Source organism: Protopterus annectens, chromosome 9.part0 (genome assembly GCF_019279795.1).
Source record: "Protopterus annectens isolate FY-2018-M chromosome 9.part0, PAN1.0, whole genome shotgun sequence".
NCBI lineage: Eukaryota > Metazoa > Chordata > Ceratodontiformes > Protopteridae > Protopterus > Protopterus annectens.
Genome location: NC_056743.1, coordinates 879,996,576 through 880,013,288, shown reverse-complemented (window position 1 = coordinate 880,013,288; position 16,713 = coordinate 879,996,576). Strand labels below are relative to the sequence as shown.

The 16,713-nt window shown below is 39.1% G+C and overlaps 1 protein-coding gene across 1 annotated transcript in view; it reads left to right on the top strand.

The window, feature by feature from the left end:
- MARS1 (methionyl-tRNA synthetase 1) overlaps window positions 1-16,713 on the top strand; it is a gene marked incomplete in the record, with an annotated part of 618,581 nt that overhangs the window by 587,858 nt on the left and 14,010 nt on the right. Inside the window, 1 exon segment of the mRNA XM_044083612.1 lies at window positions 14,750-14,776. Within this exon segment, the coding sequence (XP_043939547.1) occupies window positions 14,750-14,776 (27 nt within the window).

Sequence of the window (16,713 nt, the reverse complement as noted above, 5' to 3'; positions counted from 1 at the left end):
TAATGGCTCACTGGAAGAAGCCCAAGACCTAGTGATCGGCTTCAATAATTCATCTGACTTTTTGAAATTTACTTGTACAATAGACATGGAGAAGATATCCTATTTGGATGTGGAACTTTATAAAGACAGAATTCTAGGTCAGTTTGGAGCCAGAATCCATCGGAAATCAACTTTCTCTAATTCTTATCTACATTATGATTGTGACCATCCGCTTCACCCGAAAAAGGCTATAGTCAAAGGACAACTTGTAAGAGCAACTAGGATGGTATCAAGTGATAGTGAATTTTTGGAAGAGTGTGATTTCATAGCCAATTTATTTCTGGGTTGAGGTTATCCAGAAACCTTGATTGATGAGTTGTGTTTTGAAGTTAAGACCAAGAGAGCTAATGGCTATTTTTCTTCTATCTTAAGTCATGTTGTTCCTGAATTGAGTCATTCACCATCACCTGTATGCCCTGATTCTCAGGGAAACCTGTACAGGTACAATTTTATTTTAACTTTTAATACAGATGCCAATGACATATTTACTATAATTAAGAAGAATTGGCGATTACTATCCCCTGAGTTACTTGGAGGTCCAATTTTTGATAAAGCCCCATTGATAACATACAGAAGGGGTCCTAACATCAAAAATATTCCGGAATCTACGCGAAATTTAGTAACACCAAGATCAGGGATGTATAAATGTAATATGTGCAAGTATTGCAGATTTGTCCAGGCAGGTACAGCCTTTACAGTTAAGAACAGGAAATTCCTCATCAGGGGATGTTTCACTTGTTCCAGTACCCAAGTGGTATACCTTGCTCAGTGTTCATCTTGCCCCAGTTTTTACATTGGCAAGACTGAGAGGAAACTCCAGGAAAGAATGTATGAGCATTTGTATGCCATAAGAAGAATGAAAATGGACAATGCTTTGGCTATGCACATTCAGAACAACCCAAACCATGAGTTTACATTTATGGTTATAGATCAACTGTATAATACCAATTCTTATGGACCTGAGACATATAGATTAGAATGTAAAGAGCTTCTTTGGCAATTAAGATTGGAAGCATATCGCCCCCCTGGTCTTAACAGCTCGTTATCCATTAGTTGTTTTTTAAAACTTAAAAGTTTGAAGAGGTGACGAGCTGTTTATTCTCACAGTTTTTTTTTTAAATGAGAGTCAAAAAATGAAAAATGAGAGTTGACAAATTAATGGTTTTATAACTCTTTATTAGTCGACAGTGGTGGAGGGTTAATAGTGATCAGTTATTGTTATGATTGTACATCATTATCATTATTTTACGATATATATTATTGATTCATATTTTATTACTTAGTAATTTTAGGTCTAGATACGCTAACTTTTAGACCTGTTTTATTTAATGACAGTATTAAACATATACTGAGTAGCCTAAATTTGTTATATTATATGTTGCGTCATATTTTATATTTCTATATTATTATTTTTATTATTTAGTGAGATATGATTAATATTATATTATTTTTCTTGGGTAGCTGTTCTAGTTATTTAGATACTCAGGACAGTATGCATTAATTTTATTATATTTATTATAATTATTACATTAGTTATTTTACTTGAAAGCAGGCAAGATACAATGTATGCATAGGTAATTTTTGATTAGGAAGCGTCGCGCTTCCATTATTAATATTTATGCTGTAGGTTGAATATTGTTATTATATATTTTACATATTTATCTACTTTATACAGTTTAATAATCAAAATATTGGGCTTTTTTTCTTTCAGTTTCAAAGCCTGCTATTATTACAGTCTTGGTGTATGAATTTTTTATTTTTTATTATGTTAATAGAGAATTGCCAGTGCACCTTAGTTAGCTGTGATCTGTACCTTTAAGGAGCTAAAGGGTGAGCAAGAGGCGTGGTTAAGTGTTTCAATGCTGGTATTTAAACTCACTTGTAATGGTGGGAATGTTTTGCTTGTCTGAAGAAGTCAGTGCAAGGTACTAACGAAAAGCTTTTACAGTGGCTTAATAAAATTTGTTGTTTTTCATGTTTTTTAAGTTTTGGACTGGCCTGAGTCGAGTATTTGGCTTTTTAATTAGCAGTGTTTTTTGCTATATAAACAAACAAGGCGGAACCAGATCTTACATCCTATGTCTAGGAAATGGGCAGAGTCCACCCAGCGCTTTCTGATAGCAATGCACATCCCGGAGAAATCCAACGTGACAGCGGACAAACACAGCAGAGGAATTCTGTTGCCTCTCAAGTGGTCTCTCAAGAACGAAGTAGCGAATATGATTGTCTGCAGATGGGGCCAGCCTTGCAGTGACCTTTTTGCAACCTCCTCAAACATCAAGTGCAGCGACTACTTTGCCTTTATCCCTCAACAGGGACAATCCCTGAGGGACACACTTGTTCACAATTGGCCTCCGGGACTTCTTTTCCTCCATTTCCCCTGATTCCCAAAGTTTTACAGAAAAGACAGTTTTCTGGGCACGACACTTATCTTAATAGACCTATATTGGCCTCATCAAATTTGGTTCCCCTTTCTGAAGCCTCATCTACTGGAGGAGCCTTGGATCTTGGACCCAGTGCCAGATCTGTTGACCCACTCTTCAGGAGCTCTTCACCCTTCTCTTCAGTCCATCAAACTGACAGCTTGGCTGCTCCAATTCCCAGAATAGTCAGGTTACAAAAATTATCAGAAAAAGCTCAACATATTATTTTGTCTTCACATAAATCTTCAACCAGGAAGCTTTATCTCAGTAAGTGGAAAAGGTTTTCCATTTGGGCCCAGCAAAATAACATTGACCCTTTTCTGGCTTCCATATCGGATATATTGGAATTTCTCATAAAGTTGTTCAATGAAGGAGCTGCAGCAGCAACCATCCGAGTGCAACTGGCTGCTATTTCTAATTTTCATATAGGTGATTCTGAAAATGGTATTATGTCTAAGTTGGCTAAGGCCTTTTTGAAGCGTAAGATGCACTTAAAACCACCAATCAGATCCCCTACTGCTCCATGGAATTTGAACCTAGTCCTATCCAAGATTATTCTCCCGCCCTTTGAACCTGCTTCTTCTTGTGAGCTGAAGTATCTTTCTTGGAAGACCATTTTCTTGGTGGCCATTACATCAGCACGCAGAATTTCGGAGTTACAAGCCCTTTCTATTAAGCAGCTGTACTTCATATTTCACAAAGATAGGGTTTCCCTCAGAACAAATCCGTTATTCTTACCAAAAATGTGTTCCGAATTCACACTTAATCAAACAATTGAATTACCTGTTTTCTTTCCCAATCAAGCAACTCAATTGGAATATATACTTCACAAACTTGACGTCCATAGACAACTTTGTTTCTATTTTGACAGGACAAAAGACCATAGAAGGGCTGATCAACTGTTTGTCTCCTTCTTGAATTTTAGAAAAGGTGCACCAAGGTATCCAAATCTACCTTGTCTAAATGGCTTTCTGATTGTATATCCTTTATTTACCATGAAGCAGGCATTGCGTTACATGACAAAGTCAAAGCTCATTCTTCCAGAGCTGTTTCTACTTCTGTAGCCTTTTTGACCAGGCTACCTATTGATTCAATTTGTGCAGCTGCCACCTGGTTAAAGCCACATACCTTTATGTCTCACTACAAGGTAGACAAGGCCTATAGGGACAAAGCTTTGTTTGGGTCTGCTGTCTTTAGGCAGGTACTCCCATGAGCCACCCAAGATTATGGTGCTGGGGACGCTACCCATCAGTAAGAATAAAGGTGAGATTGAACAACTTCACATAAAGAAGTTATGTACTTAGCATAACGTTCCATGTGAGTTGTTCTCACTTTCATTATTACGACCCCCCCCCCACCTACCCCCATCCAATGTCTGGAAGTTCAAGAGGTTCTACGTTGGTTTTGGTTCTCCTGAGGAGTTTCCTCTCACTACTTGTCTTTATGATTTCTTTGAAATCTGGGATAGGTCTTACGCTAGTTGGCAGCAAACAAGATCTGGGGAAGGTAGAGGTGCATTGTCGTATAGTGCTTCAGCCTCGAGCTGTTAGAGACCTCAAGCTTTGCAAATTGGCCGACTCTGAGCAGAGGATTGGCTCCGAACCCATCAGTAATAATGAAGGCGAGAAGAACAACTCACATGGAACGTTATGGTAAGTACGTAACTTCTTTTTTTTCCACAGTTTAAATGTAAAAAGAAAAGTCTTTTTTCTCAAAGATAAATCCTGAGCGCTGTAGCTCTCCATGTAGCATATATACTGTAGCAACTGTTTGTTACATTTGTTGCAAACATTTTGCTACAGTTTAAAAAAATTTTTATAGCTAAAACTTGAGCGTCCTAGCACTCTGTGCAAGGTATAAACTGTAGCAGCCGTTTGCTACAAATTAAGAGAATTTATGTTATGTATGTATGTGTTTGTTTACTTACTTACTTGCTTATATTTTAGCAAAATAAATAAGTAAGGACAAAGGGTTGGGATCAGAGTACAGAAACAGGACCTGAAATACTGCGGCAGTAGGTGGTCCTGTATCTGGCCACTTGGTTGGTGTGCCAGTAGAAGGAACGGATGGACTTCTGCTCTTCATTTGAAGAGCTTGGGGATGTCATGAATTGGATGCTGATTGCATGAAGCATTCTGCAAGTTTGCAGAAGTCCTTTCTTGCTCTTCACTTTAACAGCTGAAGGAGTGGGGCACTAGTTCATGGGACCTGACAGAGGGTGCTGATTGATCCAGGTACACTTCTGGTTTTGAGGCAGAAACTGGCACCGCCGTCTTTGGTGTTGGTGTCAGTCTCCTTCTCCCTCCTCCACTTCTGTACCTATTGTCACCCAAGATAAGTCCCCTGCCAAACCTTCGAGCAGGCATTCTTCAGAAAAAGAATTGCCCTGCTTACTTACCTCCATACCACCTTCTACCTCTTCACTTAGGTCTGTCAGGTCCTTCAGAAATTTCACTAAAGTTGATTGGGACTAAATGAGTGCTTTCTTGAAGCCACAGATAGAGATGGGTGTCATTCCATCGATTTGAAGGATCAATCAGGTTGACCCACTCTCACACCTTTTAGTGCCTTTCCCAGTTACAGAAGCAGCACCAGCAGCTTTTGAACCAAGTTGTTTTTTGGAGTTTGTCTGCCCGATGCCACCTGGTTTCTTTACCTCAAAGGCAGCATCTTGTCTTCCAATTCCCTCGATCCTGAGCCCATCGGCACTGATGAAATCTTGAAGCCACCTGATCAACATTGAGTCTTGTCATAGTCCTTGGTGCCAGCACATGTAGGGCTGTTCTCAGTTTGAGAAATCAGCCTTCAGTGAATCAGCACTGACCTCCGTCTCAAAGCCCTCTGAATTCTCTGGCTTGGGGAATCCTTATGCAGTGCCAGCTATTCCTGCTTTAACAGAGACAGACACTGTTCCTGGTGCTTTTTTGTGAGAATTTTGAAATTAATGATCATTATTCAGTGGTTTCAACCTTCAGATCACCATTCTGTGCCCAAACGCATAACTCAGCAGGCTTTATGTCAGATGGTGGTTAACTTCCCCAGCAGTAACTACACGACAGCCTTTCATTGTTCCACTTCCATCAGCAACAGTTACAATGAATGCCTCCTATCTGGGGTTGGGGTATATTTTGTCAGTAGAATAGTCCATGGAACATAGACTGAGACAAAGGCCAATCTATGGCATCATCATTATTTTAGAGATTAAGGCGGTTCTCATGCTACATGAATTTCAGAAACTCCTTTTTGGAATGATCTCTGTTCAAACAGACATTTCTAGTGTGTTGCATCAACAAGCAAGAAGGAACCAAATCCTATCCACTTTGCACAGTGGCTGTGAGTATGAGAGTGGGTGATCATTTCACATCAATTCAGGGAAAAAACTGCCGAACAGACATATCTTTCGTAATGCCTCATGAGTGGTCTGTCAGTTCGTCAGTAGCTTAGCAAATCTTCAGTTGTTGGGGCCACCCTTGCTGTGACTTGTTACCCTTTCCAACACCAAGTGCAACAGCTACTTCACCCTGATCCCCTAGGGGGTCAGTCATCCAGAGATACTGTAGTTTGTCAGTGGCCCACCAGACTACAGTTCTGTACGTCACTGAAAGATGCGGCCATGGCTTCTAGATCCCCACCCAGATCTTGTCTGTTTCATCTGCCCATTCAGGTAGCCTCACCCGGACTTACAGAACTTCAAGTTAACCACATGGTTTCTCCATCTCTCTTGCTGGACAAGGCCTGTTTGTTATTGCAGAGCATAATCCACCTCTCTAATACTTCACTAAAACAAACTACTTGCAGACTGTACAAGAGCAAATATAAACAGTTTTTCATTTGGGCAGTAGGACAAGGTTCAGAGCCATTTTCTCCTTTTATTCTTGAACTTTTACAGTTCCTTTCAAACTTATTTGAAGTTGTCTCTAGCTATTCAGTAATTACGGTACAACTCACATCCATCTCTAATTTTCACAGTGGCTTTCACAACCATTCTTTTCCTTCAGACAAGCTGTGCAAAGTCTTTTTGAAAAGAATTTTCCTTCTAAGACCTCCAGAAAAAGATCCCCCTTCCCCTCCCCAAGACTTCACTTTTGTACTGAAGACTCTAAAGTCCATCTTTGAACAGCTTCATCTGCAGACTTAATATTTGTATTTTGGAAAGTCTTGCTTGTTTGCCCACACGTCAGCCAGGAGGTGTTCAGAACTGTGAGCTGTGTCTTTAGCTCCTCCATACTTAGTTTTTCACATCAATAGATTCTCATCTCCCTGAGAACCAAGCTTTTTTTTCCAAAGGTTGCTTCAGAGTGCAATCCATATCAGTCAATTCATTCACCTGTTTTCTTCTAAATCATTCTAATAAAGGAGAGTATCTTCTGCATACCATGGACATACACAGACAAATTAAATTTTACCTCCACACAACCAAAACAATATGGAAAAATGCTCAGATATTCATGGCTTTTGCCCAAGTAGGATGGAGAGGACTTTTTTTTAATGACACTGAGATGCCTTTCAGACTTTATTTCCATCGGGCACATTTCAAGTCATTACTAAATAAACCAAGAGCTTACTCCACAAAATCTGTCTCAGTTTCCATTGTGTCTTTCATAACGTCTACTTTGGAAGAAAATGTGTAATGCATCAACACGGTCTGTGTTTCATTAATAATTATAAACCATATATAATTTCCAGATGTTAAAGTTATTCGGTCATGATAACCAAGATATCAGGCAGCTTGAGATTCTGTTCCAACAAGTTGGAACCAATGGACCAGATGCAATATATGCATTTAATATAATACTGGATCGTTTTCATCCTAGTCTATCATGTACAACATCCCTACCTCCTTCCCCCTTCCAAATTGTCACCTTTTTCCTGAGGAACTGGCAAGCCAGCCTGAAGCTCTGGTGTGTTTCTGCATTATGACATGTCCCTTGGTCCTATCTTTTTACAAGCCAGGGAACTCAGAGGTTAGTGAAGGCATGGGAATTGTGGGAGAAAAGTTGTAAAAGAGCTCAAGGTTCAGAGCACTAGTGGAAAACTGGACCTGATCTGACAAGTGAATTTACCCAACAGTCAAATAGGATGAACTAGGATAAAAAGGACTCAGCATTGTAATAAGTATGTAACTTGGACTTTCTACATTTGACTAGGCTAGGGTCACCTTTTTAGAGTTTTCAAATCCTCATAGACTTGACTGGCTGTACCTTTTTATTTCATTCTTTTACATAGCAGGCAGCAGTCTTCCCAGTGCTTACTACAGTTTGCATCAGTTAATGTCTTCAGGGACAGATACCTTGTTCATTGCAGTAGCTTGAGTTGTACGTGCTGGTTTGTTGAAACCTTCATTACATTTCTCATCATTTGCTTCACCCCTTTCTTGGTGCTTCCTGTACTAGCATTCATACTTTTTTTTTCTTGTTTTTAAGCACTTCTTTTTAGTGTGTTCTATAACTACTTGACGAATTTCAGAACATCCCACCTGTCATTCATAACGTCCATTAACTTTACATTTTACGTGCTCACCAGTTTCATTTCCCATCTGCAGAAGCTTTTTAGAATTTTTGATCTCACTAGGTACTAAGGGTTTTCTCTTCTTCCTCCTATTCTTTTTCATTTCTCAACTGCAAATGCAATAAATCCAATTCTGTGACCCTTTATGCTGTCTTCTTCCTCCAAGTTTGCTGTAGCCAATTTCTTAATATTACTTTTGCTTTTACTACTAGGCATAGGGTAATATTTCATTGCAGCAATTTGATATCTAAAATATTTAGACAAAGTTAAAATTAGTAAAAGTATCTGAATATGTTATTGCTTAAGTCATTTTAAGAATTATCCTGTCATTGCAATAATTGAGATATTGTCCCTCATTGTCTTTTGTAGTTATATGAAATCAAATTAATTTTAAAGCATTCATAAATATTGTAACGTAAACATTCAAATTTTCAAGTCGTTTTCATTGCAGTTAAAGGTAGAAGTTTGTCTTGGTAAATGTCTACATCATAAGGATTACAAAGCTTCCTCCTATTTAAAACCATTATCTTGTGTTTAGGAATAATACAAACACACATCAACTGATTTTGTAACATTCAGGTCAGTTGTTGTACAGCAATATCATATTAGATTCTAACTCAACAAGTAGCTTTAAAAAATAAATGTCAGGTAACAAGTTGCACTGATATTGAATGTCACCTGAAAGTATAATAAATTGCACATTTATCATACAAGGGTTTGATTAAGTACATAAGAAATGATCTGAGACTTGGTACATGTGTAAGATTTTCTTACAAGCCATATATTCTATCGTGTTACATTGTGATGTTCATTCAAGAAATTTGGCCAAAAGCATTCCAGTTTTCATATTGTAGAATGCTTTTGTTTTGTGTGATGGAAGATCTGTTGTTTTTCGAGCCATGCTTACATTTTGTTCCAGGAATGACAACATACAGTCACCATAATTATACATTTCTATCCATTTGATATATGAATTAGACTGAAACTTCACTTCTGTAATGAGTAACACTCTTTGCCTTCATTGTATTAGTATTCAAGCATAATGAACACTGAATGAGATTATTTTGACCAAAGGTGAAAAGTTCAGATAAGACCAGGAATTTAGTCACAACTGATATGAACAGCATTATTGTTGCAAGCAATCAGATAGTAACCAGGTAAGGTTCTTGCTAGTCATTTAATAACATTCTGTTGCCGAAATGTAAACCCTTAGGATAACTGCAAGTCGTAGCACCAAGCTGACGAAAACGCATTGATTTGCTCCAAAGCGTTTACCTTGTGGATTATTTTGTGGATTTCAGTATCGTTGTGAAGTACAATAAAGTGCGGTTTTAGTGCGCTGTTTCCAGCTTCTTTCTTTTATATCATTTAATAACATGTTAAAAATGAAGAGTTATGGGAATTATAACCTGTCATCACCTTATTCTTTCATCTCTCTCAGGAAGTAATGTTCAGGCATCCTGTTTAAGGTTAGCAACTGATCGTAAGGGACACTTTGAGTCACCAGCTGCCGCACTACCTTACTATAGATGGCTGGGTTAGACTTTGCAATTTTTCCTTGGCATAGCATGCAGTAGCATGGCACAGGTGGACCTTGCACTAGTCTCTCATGACTTCATGTTACACAATGCTTTCAGATGCTTCATTAAGCACACTGTCCATTTGGCCTTTACAAACGTACTTCAACACCATTTCTACTTGTCAGCAAGATATGCACTCTCTAGGGCATTCATTTCACCTAATTTGGGTTGGGGTGTCCAGCTGTTAAGTCTTCTTCATGGGTCTGGGTCACTGGAGTTGCATAATGATTCTCTTCCGCAATAGCATAAGCCCCCTTGGTACAGTGAATCTTCAGTGTTTTCGTTGCTGTTGGCAGTCCAGCATGTATTTTTATTTAACAGCTCTTGCAGTTTGCTTTTCTTGTAATTCTTTTAGCTACAAATTAAGTCACTCCCACATCCCAAAGACATGCAGTAGACTGATCAGGGACTTAAAATTCTCTCTAGGTTTGCAAGCAGTGTGCGTGTGTGATACAGAAAAAAGGACTGGCAATCTGTTTTTGTTCCCTAGTTCTCTAGTAAAATCTGTAGATGGTGGTGGCTGCTGACATGGGCAGTATAGGATGCAACTCATGAGGATGAGTGGCTGGATATAGCATTAGTTATTTACAAGAATGAAGCTTTATCAGTGAAGTGGTTAAGTATCATACAAAAAATCCCACTTTATGTCCTTAAGAATCTTACCCATGTCTGATTGATGTACTGAGCTCATCTGTCATTTGCACTAGTTTTTAGATTTCACTGACGGGCATGGTTTGCTAGAAATGTATTAAATTTTTTTGGTGTGCTCCTAATGGTTACTATTCCATTCTTTTAGGGCTGTTTGAATAGTATGCTGTGATAAAACATGGCTCTGTTATGCCATGGTGCTATTGCCAGAATATTTGCAGCATATTTCTTTATTTATTTCAGTTTGTTAACCAAGTAAATGAGCTGATTCAGTCCTGACATAGGCCAGAAGCAACAACAAAATATAGAATACATGCATAACATAAAACAGGAGGTAGAATTTTAATACACATGTTGTTTATGATTTATTTATTAATTATTTGTTCAGTGGTTAAGTGGACTGGTCTCTTGACCCTTTTCAACCATGACCCAAGCTGATTTAAGTTGAAGTTAGTAAGAAAATGTAAATATTGCACATCATGAATAGACATGTGTGTGAGAAGTAGTAGTATGCATTGCACTTCTATAAACAGTAGGATTAATAACACTTCAGAAAATAAAAAAAGACTGACCACTACAGCTGATGGTATAATCTGTAGTAAAATTAAAACAAAAAACATACACAGGTAAAACATCAGATAAGCGCTTTCACACTAGTCGTGCTTCATCAGATCTAAACTATAGGGAATGGAAACAGCAATTTAAATCTCTGTACACCAATGAAAGTCCAAAAATCAATGATGTAATTTTTGTGATTTCAATGCCGATTTTAAAGAATGTTACCATTTAATCCTGAAAACTTATCAGCTTGTAAACCAGCAGTCCACCTTATATCAGCAACTTCTGTTCTGTTGATCAAGTCACTTCCCCTTTTAACATCAAGAATGAGCTGTATAACCATAAAAACAAAAGAATGATTTTTATTAAGGGCTATATGCTTAGATAGGGCATTAAGCATATTACCCCTCCTTATGTCCCCAAGATGTTGTAAAACACACTCCTTCAATATTTTACCCACATAAAAAACTCTGCAGGACTTGCATTAAGCCACATAAACTAAGTTTTTTGTTTTACAATTTGCATAAAAATCAAAGGTAAAGACTCAGCCTGTCACAGGATGTGTAATATTATTGGTGCAGGGCATCAGACTACAAGCTTTACATGTTCTACATTGATATGTATCAAGCCTGGAAGATCTTACATCATGTTTTTTGCAGTGACCATAGCACAGCTGTCTCTTAAGTGACAAATTGCTCTTAAAAACAAATTTTGGTCTATACCCTACAATACTTTTTATCTTGTCATCGGAAACAAGAATCGGCCAATTTCTGGCCCAAGTATCACAGACCTTAATAATGTCACTGCTATACATGAGGGGTACCCTACATATATTATTACCAGAGGCTCGAGATATCTCATTGGAGGCTAAACCTGTATGAAAATAAGGCTTATCCTTTGTGTATTGCAAACTATTAACCTCTGCTGATGTACAATTAATTTCATGCTGCCTGTACCCTCTATCCAAAAAATCTTCAGTTAGCTTCTCATTGGCCTTGAAATAGGCTTGGTCATAAGTATGCAGCCTTGACATCCATAGAAATTGACCTTTCAGTATGTTTTTGTATATGTCATTGGGGTGCATACTTGAACAATGTAGAAGGCTGTTTCTTCTACAATCTTTTCTGTAAAGTGATGTTTCAACAGAACCGTTCCTCAAAGTTGAAGTGACATCAAGAAAATCTATCACTTGATCAGAATAATACAAGGAAAACTTAATTCATGTATTGTGACTCTCTAAAAAAATTAACAAAACACTCCAAGGATTCACTAGTTCCATTCCATAAAATAAAAAAATATAATCAAAGCGCTTATAATAGAGTAAACATGATCTGAATACATGATTAATGAAAACATGAGTCTCCCAGTTAGCCAACATTAGGTTGGCATAACTGTTTGCACAGGGTGTCCCCATCACGAGACCCAACTTCTGCCAATAAAACTCCATTAAAAAAAAACATTATTTTGTAAAACCAACTCTAATAAGGGTCTATATTAGATCAGCGAACACTTAAAAAAGTGAACGCTGATTGATCGAACTTTTATAAGCGAATGCTGAAAATATCGAAGCAACAGAAACCGGAATTTTTTCCTAGGGAAAGAATTTGGTTGTCCGTTTCTGTTGCTTCGGTATTTTCAGTGCTGTGGTGGAAAGTTATGGTTCGGATTCAGGTAAGTGTGCGATTGTGTGGATGTGAGTGTTAGGGCGGGTTAGATGAGTTAGGGTTAGGGCGCAGGTTAGGTATGTGTGCGATTGTGTGGACATGAGGGTTAGGGCGGGTTAGGTGAGTTAGGGTTAGGGAGCGGGTGAGGTGAGTGTGCGATAGTGACGGACCTTAGGGTTTGGGTTAAGGTAAGTGGATAGTTAGTGGTGTGTGTATAGTTTAGTGTAGGGTTAGGTGTCAGATTTTAGGTGTGTGTGTGTGTGTGTGGGTTGCTGTTTGTTTGGTGTGCTTGTGTTGTGTGTATCTGTTTTGGATCAGCAATTTTTTTCCCAAAATCGCTGATCTGACAATTCGAGATTGTAAGCTTTCGCTTACATAAGTTCGATCAATCAGCATTCGCTGATCTAATATAGACCCCTCCAATAATGTACAAATCAAGTCTATATGTGCTACTGTATATTTACTGTTATATAAAAAACTAATGGACTCAATCGCATATTCATTTAGGGATGATGGTAAAAAGGGTACAAACATCAAAAGTGGTTAAAAGCAAATTACAATCCATATGGCCCAAATGCTCAACATAATTCCCCAAAGTCCGTAGAAAATGTTCAGTGTCCTTAATTACTGCTTGTGCTTTAACAAGTATTTTATTAAGCTGACTTTCAACAAAAATGGATAGGGATTCTGTTACCTATCCATGTCCTGAGACAGTAGGATGCAATGGGGGATTAACCAGTTCTTTGTGAATTTTGTGGAGTCCATGCATAGAAGGAATCAAATGTTTTTCAACAAGTAGAAAATCATACAGTTTTTAGTCAGAGATGAATTCATGACTAATTCATAAAGATGAGTATGTACTTGTTTAATCATATTATCAATGTATTAACAAATGCTGGATTAAAATAAGTAAGGGTTCAGCATCTCGGAACGTATCCATCCTTCGTTAGGAAGTGTATCAGTCTGTTTAAAGTGTTTTTCTTAAGTCAGTTCATTTCTCAGAAGGAACATACCCATGAAGGCCAAATTAAGAATAATTGTTGTTTAGCCTGACTTAGTCCTGACCAGGAAACCAGTAACCTGGATTCACTTAGTGGCCCTGGAATTGGAGGAGACAGGTAGTGTGGAAAAGAGTAAAGGGACATGGCCCACTCACCTGTGTAAGAGGAGTGTTGAGGGTTTGTGTTCACTTGGAGGCAGTTAGTATTGCAATATCCCTTGTGGAGACTGGACAGACCACCACTGTTTTTGCAGGAGGAGGGACATTGAATACTTATTGCAGATGTGATGGGATATCCTCTGGATTCTGCTCATTGTATGTTCTCTCAAGAGCACCTCACCAAGTGTGTGTACCTTTAGGGATGGAAAGAAGACAAAAAAACCCTCAAACCATCCCTGATAGCCATCTGGATGTCGACCTCTTTCAGTCTGTTCTCTCCTGGCAGGAAATGAATGGTCTGACATACCTAGAGAGATTCATATAGTCGACGGGCAGCAGGAAATTTGGTGCAAGAAAGAAAATATTAATTATTGGTTACACTGGAGATTTGGTGATGAGTGAATGACTTATGTTATTGCTGGTGTTTCCACAATAGGATACAGTAACATCCTAGTTGTAGAGGTATGTGCAAACTTTCAGAGTTGAGTATATCGTATGACCTTGTTTTTGGCACTCTGGTTCTCAATAGCTTGTTTAGCAGGACCATCAGAAATGGTATATTTTCTCTGCAGATGACCCCAGTTCAGAGGTAAGCCTAAAGAGCATGATCCTGTTCCAGGATGATGGTGTCAGACGTTTCATCGATGGGCGGACAGCTTATTCTTCCACAAGAGTTATTAATGCATGTTTGGGGTGCACTAGAGTATGCCAAGCCAGTTAGACATAGTTTACCTGTATAATGAGTCACAGAGAAACAAGATGAGAAAAATCTGAAAAAAAAGCCACTATATGCTGACCTGCATACATAACTGCATAGTACAGTTTCTTGTTGTTGTTTCAGTTTTCCTGACTATGCATGAATGAATTTATGAAGTAGCTGATGACTTGTTTTACTTGACAATCAAATAGTGGGGGAATTTGATGATGAATTAGGGGTCAGAGTTGCATAGTACAAAAATATCCCCTTAAAACTGTTTTGTTGAGCTAAGTGGTAAACATTTTATTTTTAAATATTGTTCTGTTAAACTTGTACCATTGTTACAGTGTTAACCATTTTTTCTTCCTCTCTGTTTGTTCTTTCCTTTTTTTTTTTTAACCCTACTCCCACCCCACCATCCCATTGCTTTCTACATATTTCCTGTTTCACTTCAAATCTGTTTTATATGTCAGCCTGAAGAAAATTCTTTACAGGTTCAGGTAACTATACCTTCTGTCTCAAATCTGTGTGTGTCTTTCTCTTCTGTGTGCATGTTTTTGTTTGTCATTGCTGTCCTCATATAGTGGTGAAAAGCAGTCCTAATGCTATGAAGTAAAAAAAAAAAAAATCAGCAGTCATCCAGTGATGGTTGGTCACCACCAAGTATGAAAGTTCATAGGTTCGTAGGTTCATTGGTTGGTACTAGGCTATCAGCCCTAGGGCCTATACAAGCCTAGCCATAACAATTCCCTGGCTATTTCTTCCCACATTATTTACTTTCCTGGACCCCTGTCTAGCAGGGCGACTGACTTGATCCCTGGGGTGAATTTCCTTTCTCCCATCCAATTGTCAAGGTTCCTCTTGAAGAGGTCCAAAGAAAGCTTGACATGTATGGGCAATCTATTCCAGAGTCTGGGGAGTCTCTGGGTCAGGAACCTGTCCCTCCAGCATGTTTTGTTTATTGTGATGACAAGGTTTAGATCCCTGGAGCGTGTAGCTCTGAAGGATTGGGATTTCTTTAAGTGTAGCATGTCCAACAGCTCTGGGTTTGACATGGCCTTGTATGTTAAGCAGAGATCGCCTCTGAGTAGACGATATGCGACAGAGTATAGCTGGAGTTTTTTAAGGCGGTCAGTGTAGGGCATCTGCTTTAGGCCTGTGATTCTTTTAGTGAGGTATTTCTGAGGCCTTTCCACTTGTTGCAGATGTCTTGAGAGGTACATACCAAATGGGGCGTTGTATTCTATAATGGGTCTAATGAGGGATGAGTACAGTGGGACAATGACCTCCTTCTTTCTGGATGAAAAGCCTTTCGTGATGAGGTGTGCCACATAGAAGGATTTCCTGACTGTTGTGGAGATGTGGTTATCGAAGGTGAGACCACTGTCCACCTGTGTCCCTAAGTCTGTTATCACACTTTCTGTGTTTAGTGTACTGCCACCTATTTGGTAATTCATGGATACATGTTTTTTCCCAAAGGGGATAACAATACATTTCTTGGCATTGAGCTTGAGCCCATGGCTCTGGCACCAAGCATCTGTTTCTGTAAGGCCCTTTTGTATTGTATCCACATCATTTTGGGATTCAATAATGGCTCCCAGTTTGCAGTCATCTGCAAACTTTGTTAGCCAGAGTCCCTTAGTGTTGACCTGTACTTCAGAGAAGTAGATGCCAAACAAGAGCGGCCCCAGGACTGAACCCTGAGGTACTCCACTTGTCACTTGTCTGGAGCTGGATTTGGAGTCGGCTACTTTTACAGTGTGGGTTCTATCAGTAAGCCATTTAGCAACCCATTGGGTGACATAGGGATTAATGCCCAACTTAGTAAGTTTATCTATGATTCCAGAGTGGGGGATGGTGTCAAAGGCCTTGGCAAGGTCTAGATAAGCTGTGTGGACCACCTTACCCTTGTCCATGGCTCTGGAGACTGATTCAAAGAAGTCAGTCAGGTTCAGGAGACAAGATCGGCCCTTCACAAACCCAAACTGGGTGGGGTCCAGTGTTTGAAGGTTGCCAATGTCTTTGTTTATAAGTTCCATGATAATACGCTCCATGGCCTTGCAGATAAGGATTGTCAGACTGATGGGACGGTAGTTTCCGGGATCAAGGTGGATCCCCCCTTGTGGATTGGGATAACTGTAGCTCTGCGCCACTCAGTGGGCACGAAACCTGAGGTGAGGCTATGATTAAACATGACACTTAGGTGAGGTGCCAGTTCATATTGTAGTTCATGTAGTACACAGCCCGGGATGTCATCTGGTCCCATGGATGCTGTATTCTTGGCTTTAGAGAGTGCGTTTTGTACCTGTGTGGCCATTATTACTGGAATTTGGCATGCTTCCGGTATTGAGATGGGCCGTTTAGGGGGTGAGAGGGGGGTGAAGTTGGCACTGAATCGATCTGCCAGGATATTGGCAATATCCTTTGGATCAGTATA